The sequence below is a fragment of the Acanthamoeba castellanii genome (genome assembly GCF_000313135.1).
Source record: "Acanthamoeba castellanii str. Neff unplaced genomic scaffold scf7180000084759, whole genome shotgun sequence".
Classification (NCBI taxonomy): Eukaryota; Discosea; order Longamoebia; family Acanthamoebidae; genus Acanthamoeba; species Acanthamoeba castellanii.
The window spans coordinates 138,018-148,606 of NW_004457640.1; the positions used below are offsets into that span (position 1 = coordinate 138,018).

Sequence of the window (10,589 nt, forward strand, 5' to 3'; positions counted from 1 at the left end):
TAGGATGCCCCCGACCGCGCTGTTCAACATGGCTGCGGAAGGAGCAGCGCCAGCCACACCCGACCGCGCTGGTCTACACACGGCAGCGGAAGGTGAGGCCTCCTCACCACCACGTCCCACGTGGGACGGCAGCACATGCCTATGTGAGGGTGCCGCCCCCGACCGCGCTGGTCTACACACGGCCGCGGAAGGGGCAGCGCCAGCCTCCTCACCATGTGACCGCACTCGCCGCCGGCTCACCCCCTCGTGTGTGCGGGTGTGCCGCCCTGACCGCGCTGTTCCAAACGGTGGCGCGGGGAGGTCATGCACTGCGAGCCAATGCAGGCACCTCCTTCAACAGGTACTCTCGGACACATTGGCTCGAAGGGTTGTTCGCCTGGCCGTCGGCTAAAGAAGGAGGTCTTTGATGCGCCAACAGTGCCTTTCATCAGATCGGAACGGGACTGGACGACAGGGCCGAAGGGTTCGATGACATACCATAATAACCCTTCTGACTGACACTTGTGGTTTGTCGTTGCTTAATTGCGTTGCGTTGCGTGTGCGGTGTGTGCCGTCGCACTGCGCGACTGCAGGCCAAGACGACGAAGGGTTGCTACCGTGCGCTGCGAAAGGCCATTCGGTCGACGGGCAAGAACGTGCTGGTGCACGCGCTGGCCTTCACGTCGTTCCACGACTTTGAGTTCCTCAACACTATCCGCAGGGATCTGGGCACCGTGGAGGGCGGCTTTCAGGTACCACCAGCCGGAACTACTCGCCCAGCAAGCAAACGCTGAACGTCACTAACACAACCAGATCCCATTCTTCGTTGCAGTACGACAAGGGTGGAGCGCAGGACTTGGCCCACCGCATTGCCGAGGGCCACGGTACGTCGGCTGCGACGAGGTGGTCGCACGCATGTCAGGAGGCCGCTGACGCGCGGTTCCCGCCCGCGCTTCTTCTTTTTTATATATATATATTCTTTGTTGTGCAGTGTCCCAAGTGCGAGAAGGGCGTGTTGTCGTACGAGGACGGCGCCTACCTCTGCCGGCACAAGGCCACCGAGTGGAGCAGGTGCGCACCACGAATCCACCACCACCATCACGGTCGTGTGTGTCGTGCTTGTGTGTCGTGCGTGTGGTGTCGTGTGTGCGGGTTGGTCGTTATGTGTACTTATTTAATGTTTTTATGGCTTCTTTCGTTCGTTGCAGCTGCACGTTCGCGGCCAAGGACGACGAGGTCGACCGTCTCCCCTGGAAGAACCCCAAGTGGTGGGCCGGGAAGATGAAGGACGACAGCAAGAAGCGCAAGGCCGCCACCAAGGTACGACAGCACGACACGACACGACACGCACGGCACGACATGACACGACACGCACTCAATTCGGTGGCGGCAGGGCATCAAGCGTGGCGCTGCGTCCGAGGCCAAGAGCCAGACGTCGTCCAAGCGGAGGAAGGTCGAGTCCGAGGAGGAGGAGGAGCCCTCGGGTCCCGTGTTCGAGGGCGTCAAGTTCGTGCTGCTCGGCGAGCTGTCCAAGCCCCATGACGACTGGTCAAGGAGCACGGCAGCTCTGTCCTCGATAAGCGTACGTGCCCCGTTGTGTGTTATGTCGTGTGCGGCGTGTGCGATGTGTGTCGTGTGTGTGCGGGTTGTGAGTGCCACGTGTAAGGTGGGTCTTATAGTCAAGACGGGCGTCCGCTTCATCGCGGCCTCCCGTGACGGCATCTCCAAGAACCAGGACGTCATCAAGAAGGCCATTGAGAAGCAGGTCCCCGTGCTCCACGAGGTTTGTCCCCCAAATCTGCTCTACGTCATGCTGACGTCACGTCCGTGCAAATACTCATTTTTTATTTAATTTTTAAAACAATATGAATGGTCAGGACTTCCTGCACGACACCATCTACAACGCCATGCTCAACTACGTACGTTCTGGCCTTTACCCCACTCGTGTGCGGTGTGGTGTCGTGTGGTGTCGTGTGGTGTCGTGTGCGGTTAGTGTGCGCACGTGCATGCGGTCACCAACAGGTGGCATGGAGAGGTACTCGCTGATGGACCGCCAATCGGCGTCGGTGCCCCTGCGGGTGGTGAGCTTGTTCGAGCTGCCGCTGAGGCCCAGGAGCCGGTGCTCCTTTGCCGCCTCCTCACTATGGCCGTCCTTGAGCGCAAACGAGCTCTTGATCAGATTCCTATCGACATTGCCCGCGCCAGCCAGCTTGTTCACGTTGGCCTCAATCAGGTCGGCCAGCAGCACCGTTTCCTCCACTGCGGCCTGTATCGCCATAATAAGTAAATACAGATAGATATACGCGTGTGATGCGTGCGTGTGCTGTTGTGTGCGTGTGTGCGTGTGCGGTCGGACCCTTCAAGCAGATGGGAGTTGAGAAGAGCAGGGGCGAGCTAGTCGGAGAGCTGCTGGACGAAGGTGAGCTGGAGGGCGAGGGCGAGCGCCTTCTTGCGGACAGAGGAGGTCGTTCACGTCCCAAAATCGCTTGAAGTTGTCTGTCGTGTGCGCGTGCGGTGGTGCGTGTGCAGTGTGCGGTGTTCCCCCAAGTATACGCATGCCACAGCCACAAAGTTAATGATCGTCAGACGCGGAATGAGGTGGGTGGAGGCAACGAACTCTTCACAATGCCGTCCCAAAGCGCGTCCTGTTGGTCCCGCGAGAGGGCGTTCACCTTTTTGCCGTCGCCGTGCTTGAGGTAGTTGGCCTTTGGAATTCAAACCACACGCCGCCCCCAGAGTGTGAGCCCAATCGTCGATGTGCGAACCTTCTTATTCCATCACGCGCGCGCACATCGTCGGCGCGTACGTACCTCCTTGAGAGGCGAGGGTACGGGCGGGGGTGGGGTATGTGAGGAATGTGTCGAGCACGCGCGAGAGGAATTCGGACTCAGACGAGTCGCGGAAGGTGAGGATCATTTGGAGAAGGCCCATCACGCCCACGCTGAATAGGCTGAACGTCGCCGTGTTCACGAACGAACGTGTAAAAGTATCTGCTCGCGATATACACCGCCACCAAAGATGATAGTGTCAGTCAGCACCCTCATATATCGTGCGTGTGCACCGGTGGTGGTGTGCGTGTGCGAGACGTACCGGTAGTTGCGCTTTCCCACACGCAATTGCCCACCCATGGGCCTGGGAGTAGAAACGAAGAACGTGAGCGTGGGCGCAGACAACAGCTGGCATAGAGAGGGGAGGGTGCTCGTACAGTGGTGGTCGTATCGTTCGACGCAGTTGTCGCATGTCCGACAGTGCACCGCACGCGGCGGCCTGTACACATCGCACGTCTCTGTTGTGGCGGCATCATCACATCATGCGCACAGAAGAGTGCCATGTGAGTGGGATGGTTATTGGGTTTCAATCAGGTGCAAAGCTGTTGCGTGGTGGGCGTCCGGGACAACGTACGACAATATTTTACGACAACCAAGGTCTCACCCACCACGTACTGCTTGCCCTCCTCCAACTCTGCACAGAACCCAACCCATTCATACATGGTAAGCTGACGTCGAAGGTGGTGATGATATAGAAAGACGATGACGATGATAATACGAAGAAGGAAATCGGGGGAGTCCTTAGCAATGACGCACGTTGTGGTGTGAGAGAGCGAGGGCGGCCGCGCGGTATGATGCCGGGATCGCTGAAGCCGCACGCGACCAACGACGCCAACGTCAGCACGAACTGTACCGCACCAACCACCGCCGCCCCGTTAGGGTTGGTCCACAGCGCACGCCCTCTGGTGCGCGACTGTGCGTGTGCGGTGTGCGTCGGGTACTTACCGGGTAGACAGTGCCCGCGACCATCACCCACGACACCTCCACTGCCAGCCACGGCGCCCTGGTGTTTGACGTGCATGTTGCGACGGAACACAAATCGGACCCGCCGGCCAGTGCGGCCGACAGGGCGGCACCTGCTTCGCCTCCGTCGTCGCGTGGTCAAGCGTTCATGCTGGGCGATGAGCTGCCTCTCGAAGATGACGGCAGAGATGAAGACGAAGACAGTGACGACAGCGAAGACCTCAGCGACGATGAAGACGAATGCTGGGGGCGGCAGCGGCAAGAAGAGTAAGGCCAAGAAGGTGGAGGTGTACCAGGGCACCTCCATCAAGCAGTGCGGCGGCAGAGGCGTGTCTTCCGGGCGCGACCGAGGCGTCTTCTACATGACCCTCAGCCTCATCATCCTCCCCGCTCTCGCCAAGATGTCGCCCAGGCGCCAGTGGTGTGGTTATCGCTCCTGTGCGCGTTGTGTCAGGCGGGTTCCAAGGTGGTGTTAGGACGAGCGATATATGGTTGGCTAAAGAAAAATAATCCATATACCCAAGGGAATCGTCTTCGCCATGTTCACACCGGTTGGAACATAATATATTCTTCTTATTATTATTTATGTACCTTTTAATAAAAGAAGAAGGAGAAACAGGAGAAACTCTAAATGGAAAAAGATACTCCGCCGCCTCACTTTGCGCTCGGCCCTCGAATACCCCACGCAAGACCGTACCAGCCCTCCGAACATGGCCCTTGGTACGCACCACTCACCCGTCATGCTGGGCGCGCTGGTCCCGCTGTGCACGAACGAGGGCACGGTCAACTTTGCGCTCCGGCACATCGTTCCGCGCTTACCTCGAGTCCACGCGCCACTGGAAGAGCGTCTCGCCCGACTTTGAGCCTCTTAGAGCCCAGGTCCCAGCATCTGCACTGAGAGGAAGAAATAAAAATAATAATGGAAAAAATGCCCGCGCCAAAAACAAAAACTAAAAGAAATCGAATTCTTTATTAGGTAGGTGTGCCTATTTAAGCTGTGGCAGTGGGAAGAAGGGTTGGCGGCCGGGATTCTGTTTTTCTTTATCTCTTACGAACATTACGAACGTCAGAGACCCTTGCTGCTCAGAAAAGAGATTAGACACCCGACTTAGAATAAGCAAAAGAAAAGATGAACATCGGACAGGAGAAGAAGAATGTGTGCTCCGTGGTGTCTCAGCCACCCCCATCACCCACCGCCATCCAGGTACGCAACCGTGTGACACGTATTAATGACGTGTTTGCTCGTTTGAAGGCAGGCCTCACGCTGCCATCAACGGGCTCCACCCTGCCGACTGCTACGTGCCCCGCGTTGCTGTCAACGGGCACCATGTGCCGCCCCAAGCTGGTCGAGCTGCGTCGGCGGCTTGAGTGCCTGAAGGTGCGTGTGGCCTCCAATGCCACACCTGTGGCCGTGCTGCCGGCACAGGGCCTGCCCCAGGTACCCCCGGTCGGCAGGGGCCTGGTCTCCTTCGAGGCCGTCGAAGCTCTGACGACGACGATGACGAGGAGGCCGAGGCCCACGCTGCCGACGCCCCAGGTACCCCCGGTCGGCAGGAGTCCGGTCTCCTTCGCGTCTGTCGAAGTTCCGACGACGACGACGACGAGGAGACCGAGGCCCACGCTGCCGACGCCCCAGGTACCCCTGCTCTCCTTCGCGACCGTCGAAGCTCCGACGACGACGACGAGGAGGCCGAGGCCCACGCTGCCGACGCCCCAGGTACCCCCGGTCGGCAGGAGTCCGGTCTCCTTCGCGTCTGTCGAAGTTCCGACGACGACGACAAGGAGACCGAGGCCCACGCTGCCGACGCCCCAGGTACCCCTGGTCGGCAGGAGTCCGGTCTCCTTCGCGTCTGTCGAAGTTCCGACGACGACGAGGAGGCCGAGGCCCACGCTGCCGACGCCCCAGGTACCCCTGCTCTCCTTCGCGACCGTCGAAGCTCCGACGACGACGACGAGGAGGCCGAGGCCCACGCTGCCGACGCCCCAGGTACCCCCGGTCGGCAGGAGTCCGGTCTCCTTCGCGGCCGTCGAAGCCCCGACGACACCGACGAGGAGGCCGAGGCCCACGCTGCCGACGCCCCAGGTACCCCTGGTCAGCAGGGGCCTGGTCTCCTTCGCGGCCGTCGAAGCCCCGACGACGACGACGACGACGACGGCAAGGGGAGCAAGGCCCATGCCGCCCATGTCCCAGGCCCCCCTGGGCAGCAAGGCTGGGGCATCAGGGCCTCCTCCTCCTTCATCCCCTGCTGCACTGACACGTGCAGGAGACATGGAGAGCGTGCGCAGAACGCTGCGCACGCTCAAGGACGACCTCGCCATTACACGGCGACTGCGCCGACGCCGACTGGAGCGAAAGGCGGCCCTGGCCCTCCACCGCGCCGCCGACCGACGAGCCACCAATCAAGGCCCATGCTTCTGAGCAGGTGCGAATCTCCCCACCTTTTTTTTGACACGCGCACGCACACGACACGACACGACACGACACCACCACACGACAACTGGGTGGCGGTGGTCACCCCATCGACTACCCAATCCAAGCTTCTAAAAAAAAAGGTACGCTTCTTCCCCACACACGTGCTTTTATTTTCTGTTTTGCAGTAAAGGGGGCTTGGAGGGACCAGCACGGCATGGGCACAGTCGCTGCTCTTGAGGTTGGCCAAAGTCGTGTGTCGTGTGTGCCCAAGTCAAGTGCGTCGTGAGGTATGTGTGTTGTGAGGGTCAAACGGTGTGGCGGTGTGGGCCAAAGTCGCGTGTGGGACATGTGTGTTGTGTATCGTGGGCCATAGTTGTGTGGCGTGTGTCGTGTGGGCCATAGTCGTGTATGTTGTGTGGGCCAAAGTCGTGTGGGCCAAAGTCGTGTGGGCCAAAGTCGTGTGGGCCAAAGTCGTGTGTTGTGTCGTGTGTCGTGTGTGCGACATTTTAGCACAATAAAACAAAACAGTCTTGTATGCACATGCCTGGGCCAGGCATCGGGGCGGAGGCCATGGGAGAGAGTGTGCACCTCGAGTCTCCACCGAGTTACTGGCGGTCGACGGCCTGAGCCCTTGAGACGGAGGGTCTGCATGGCCATGGCGCGCATCGTCACCAGCCAGTCACGACCATGCTGTGGCGATGCTTGACTGGTTGCAAGGGCGAAGACCTCCAAGCATGAGGCAAGGTTGGCGGGCTGCGCAGACCTGTGCTTGAACACCGGAGGCGTAAAGAAAAACGTCGTGCGTGTCGGGTGTGTCGTGTCGTTGGTCGTATCGCTGGTAATGCTTTGTCAGTCTAACGGCCCACCAACCACAAGCCTACACAGTTTCGTATCCCTGGAGATAGGCTCCTGCATGACGGGCCTGTCCTTTGGCGGTTCGGACACACTCAACACACAACACCAAATGCAACACACAATACACAACACCACACAATACACAACACACAGCAGCAGCATCATTGAGAGAGGGCGCAGGGAACAGATCTGTGCTGGTGATGGATGGATGTGTGGAAAAGGGGAAGGAGGAGGCGAGCATTTGGAGCAAGGAGAGGCCAGCGGAGGAGGTGGCCCGCTGGGTGAGGGTGCAGGCTCACCCACCCGCCCGCACATATCTAGTCAGGATGACTTTGCCTCTTACTCACAATAAAGCATGCCACACCATCGCATCTTTTCATCTACGAGTGGTGGTTTCGTGGTCGTGCACGTCGCACATACAATAGTTGTGTGTGGTGTGTGTGTGTGTGTGGGAGCGCGGCGGTGGGTACATGGCGGTAGCGGCGCGGAGCAGCTGCAGCGCTGGATGGGTCGATGACGTCAGGCAGGACCAGGGTCAGCGGCGCGAGTCCTCCTCCTCTTCCCGCAGCTCGGTCTCCGACGTGGCAAAGGCGCTGTTGGCGGCCGCCCCACCACCACCGGTGCTGCTGCCGTAGGGGATGGCCAGCTCGACCCGCCCCAGGTAGCCGCCCGGCACCAGCGGCGTGCCGGCCCGCTCCGCCGCCTCCTGCTCCTCCACCTGCTTCCGGTAGAGCCGCGCCATGGCCTGCAGCGTCGACCAACGCACGCCGTGGTGCGCCTCCTACACGACACCACGCACACGCGACACCGCACGAGCATCGATGTTGCTGGGGACCCACGCTGTAGAGAGAGAGGAAGAGCTCGGATTGGGAAGAGGGGGGGAGGGGGAGTGGCTGCCGCACCTCAAAGCGTGGGGTGGGCATGTCGAGCACGCGCTTGAGCAGCTCCTCGTCCACGAGCATGACGCGCAGCTTGCGATTCCACACAGCTTTCTCCTTCTCGCACGTGAGCCCAAAGATGTACGTGCGCCACCGCACCGGCATGCCTCTATGATGGCGGTGGCGGTGATGATCACACACGACACAAGACACACGACACACACGACACACACGACACACACGACACACACGACACACACGACACACACGACACACACGACACACACGACACACACGACACACACACGACAGCCGTGGAATCATCGCGATTGTGCGGAGTGACACGTACGCGTCAGCCTGCACGAAGCCGATGGAGCACAGGCTGCTGATTTCGTTGAGCACGTTGTTCAGCACGTACCAGTTCTCCGCTGTACGGCGTCGTCGACCACACACACACACACACACGGTTGGATGGGAGATAGGGGGATGGGAGTGGGCGGGGAACCATGCAAATGCCGGCAATGCCACGCATGCCACGCGACGAGGGGAGGGGAGGGGGGTACCGGGTGGGATTTCCAGGAAGGGGCGACCCACCACCGTTCGGTTCGCTGCCGCGCCCACGATCCTGAACGTGCACGCACCACCAGCCACCAGCCACCAGCCACCACCACCACACGCCCATCGGCCGTGAGCATCCCCGCGCGCCATCAGGTCAGCGCCCCCTTCCCGATAAAGCTCGAGCTGCGTAGTAGAGGGAAGAGGGAAGGAGCCCGCACTTGACGGCGGCCTGGTTGCGGAACATCATGTCATACAGCGAGCGCTCGAACAGCGTACGGAACTTGAGAGTGCCTGCCACGCACGCACCACCACGTTTGTGATCAGTCATCGATGTCGTGTGTCGTGTGTCGTGCGTCGTGCGTCGCGTGTGTGTCGTGTGACGTGTGACGTGTAATCCACCAGCGGCCACCGTGTCCGGGATGACATTCCGGAGAGTGAGAGGCGAGGAGGAGGGGCGCACCGTTGTGAACGGTGTTGAGGCTAAAGTTGACGCGCCCCATGAAGTGGCGCCGATACCACATCCACTTGCCCCGCGACCTGCCCCTCAATCCCCCGCGCCCCACCATCAAGAGCGAACACACCACACCCCACACCCCACACACCGCACACCGCACACCGCACACCGCACACCGCACACCGCACACCGCACACCGCACACCGCACACCGCACACCGCACACCGCACACCGCACACCGCACACACAAAGAGAGAGAGAGAGAGAGGCGCCCGTTAAAGAGAAGGAAGGCGATGATGGTAGTGGAGGAGTCACACACAACACGGCACGCAAGACACGTCCGGGAGGGGGGGGGGAGCGCACCAGGCGAAGAGGGTGGTGAGGGTGGCGGCGGTGGTCCAGATGAAGATGCTGTACACCGGGTAGGGGAAACTCTGCGGGTGGCAAAATACACACGACACGACACGACACGACACGACATGTACATGCCACACACGCAGATATGTGGCGGGATTGGGTGAGGGCGGACCCGGGTGTGTGTGTGTGCAGGGTATGGCATACCATGAATTCCTCGACGGAGGAGGGGAAGACATCGAGCGGCACGTTGAGCATGCGGAGCTTGCCCCCGATCCGGCCCACGCCCGGCACCATCGCCTTCTCCGGCTTACCTGCCGTCGCCGCCACGGACTCGTCGTGGTCGTCGTCGGCGTCGGGCAGGATGAGGACCACCTCGTCCCTCCTCGTGTTGGCGCTGCTGCTGCTGCTGCTGCCCTTCTCCTTGACGGCCACCACCACCTCGGCCTCTCCGGCGTCGGCGTCGTCGTCAGAGGTCGCGCCGCCCTTGCGGGTGCCCATCACGAGCTCCTTGAACTCCAGCCAGCCTCGCCGCTGGTCTGCCCTTGCACCCGCACCCGCACCCACCGTATGCGGCGTTGGCAAAGGTACGCGGGTCCATGATGCTCCTGCTGATGCTGCTGCTGCTGCTGATGCTGCTGCTGATGCTGCTTCTGCTGCTGATGATGATAGGCGGTGTGGGAGCGGGAGCGTACCGATTTCGTGTTGGCGCCACTGGAAGAAGATGTACGTGGCGGTGGTGACCATGGTGCCCACGCCCACACCGAAGAGCAGCACCCAATACCCGCCCGTCGCGCGCGACTTCTTGAACGCCCGGTTGGCCTGCCGCACCCGGCACATCACATCCCATTTTAGAAATACCGCCTCCCTTGCTGAGCAGCGTCTGCGCGTGCCTTGTGCGGGTGGTGGTGGTGGTGGTGGTGGTCGTGGTCGTGGTCGTGGTGGTGGTGGTGGTCGTCGTGGTCGTGGTGGTCGTCGTGGGGGGACGTGTGCCTCCTGCGTGATTTTGCTGGCGGGCGCCGGTGCGTCGGGACTCTGTGGCACGAACCCGCGCATGCCCACACCGCAGCCGCCGCCGCCGCCGCCACCGCCAGCAGCAGCAGCAGCAGGGGTGCCGGGCGTGGACGCCGACGTGCTGCCTGTGGTGGTGGTGGTGGTGGGCGTGGTGGTGGTGTACGAGGCGCTTCGGTGCGCCGTTCGCACGAGCGGGGAGAGCGGCGTGCGGCTACGGACGCGAGATGGCAGCAGTCCTGCGCCCCCGCCCGACGTGGTGGCCGTGGTGGTGGCCCGGTAAAGGGCGGACGACG

The 10,589-nt window shown here is 61.2% G+C and overlaps 4 protein-coding genes across 4 annotated transcripts in view; 3 read left to right on the forward strand and 1 right to left on the reverse strand.

The window, feature by feature from the left end:
* Positions 1-318: 318 nt before the first annotated feature.
* ACA1_396880 (uncharacterized protein) lies at positions 319-2,266 on the forward strand (the record flags this gene model as incomplete). The annotated part of the gene is made up of 8 exons (XM_004351587.1): positions 319-417; positions 573-731; positions 971-1,050; positions 1,188-1,299; positions 1,373-1,561; positions 1,646-1,762; positions 1,857-1,898; positions 2,093-2,266. The coding sequence occupies 8 exons, from the start codon at positions 319-321 to the stop codon at positions 2,264-2,266; spliced, it is 972 nt and encodes a 323-aa protein (XP_004351639.1).
* A 1,335-nt stretch (positions 2,267-3,601) lies between these two features.
* ACA1_396890 (uncharacterized protein) lies at positions 3,602-4,041 on the forward strand (the record flags this gene model as incomplete). The annotated part of the gene is made up of 2 exons (XM_004351588.1): positions 3,602-3,643; positions 3,760-4,041. 2 exons carry the CDS (start codon positions 3,602-3,604, stop codon positions 4,039-4,041), a joined length of 324 nt encoding a protein of 107 aa, XP_004351640.1.
* Positions 4,042-4,899: 858 nt separating this feature from the next.
* Positions 4,900-6,810, forward strand: ACA1_396900 (uncharacterized protein; the record flags this gene model as incomplete). The annotated part of the gene is made up of 10 exons (XM_004351589.1): positions 4,900-4,928; positions 5,027-5,099; positions 5,149-5,208; positions 5,325-5,406; positions 5,488-5,583; positions 5,677-5,757; positions 5,854-5,954; positions 6,035-6,193; positions 6,374-6,434; positions 6,737-6,810. 10 exons carry the CDS (start codon positions 4,900-4,902, stop codon positions 6,808-6,810), a joined length of 816 nt encoding a protein of 271 aa, XP_004351641.1.
* A 763-nt stretch (positions 6,811-7,573) lies between these two features.
* Positions 7,574-10,589, reverse strand: part of ACA1_396910 (uncharacterized protein) — a gene marked incomplete at both ends in the record, with an annotated part of 3,149 nt that continues 133 nt past the window's right edge. The window contains 11 exons of the mRNA XM_004351590.1: positions 7,574-7,819; positions 7,941-8,085; positions 8,266-8,344; positions 8,480-8,541; positions 8,693-8,765; positions 8,935-9,011; positions 9,292-9,362; positions 9,490-9,591; positions 9,655-9,821; positions 9,978-10,104; positions 10,270-10,532. Of these exons, the coding sequence (XP_004351642.1) occupies positions 7,574-7,819; positions 7,941-8,085; positions 8,266-8,344; positions 8,480-8,541; positions 8,693-8,765; positions 8,935-9,011; positions 9,292-9,362; positions 9,490-9,591; positions 9,655-9,821; positions 9,978-10,104; positions 10,270-10,532 (1,412 nt within the window). The remainder of the gene's footprint in view (positions 7,820-7,940; positions 8,086-8,265; positions 8,345-8,479; positions 8,542-8,692; positions 8,766-8,934; positions 9,012-9,291; positions 9,363-9,489; positions 9,592-9,654; positions 9,822-9,977; positions 10,105-10,269; positions 10,533-10,589) is intronic.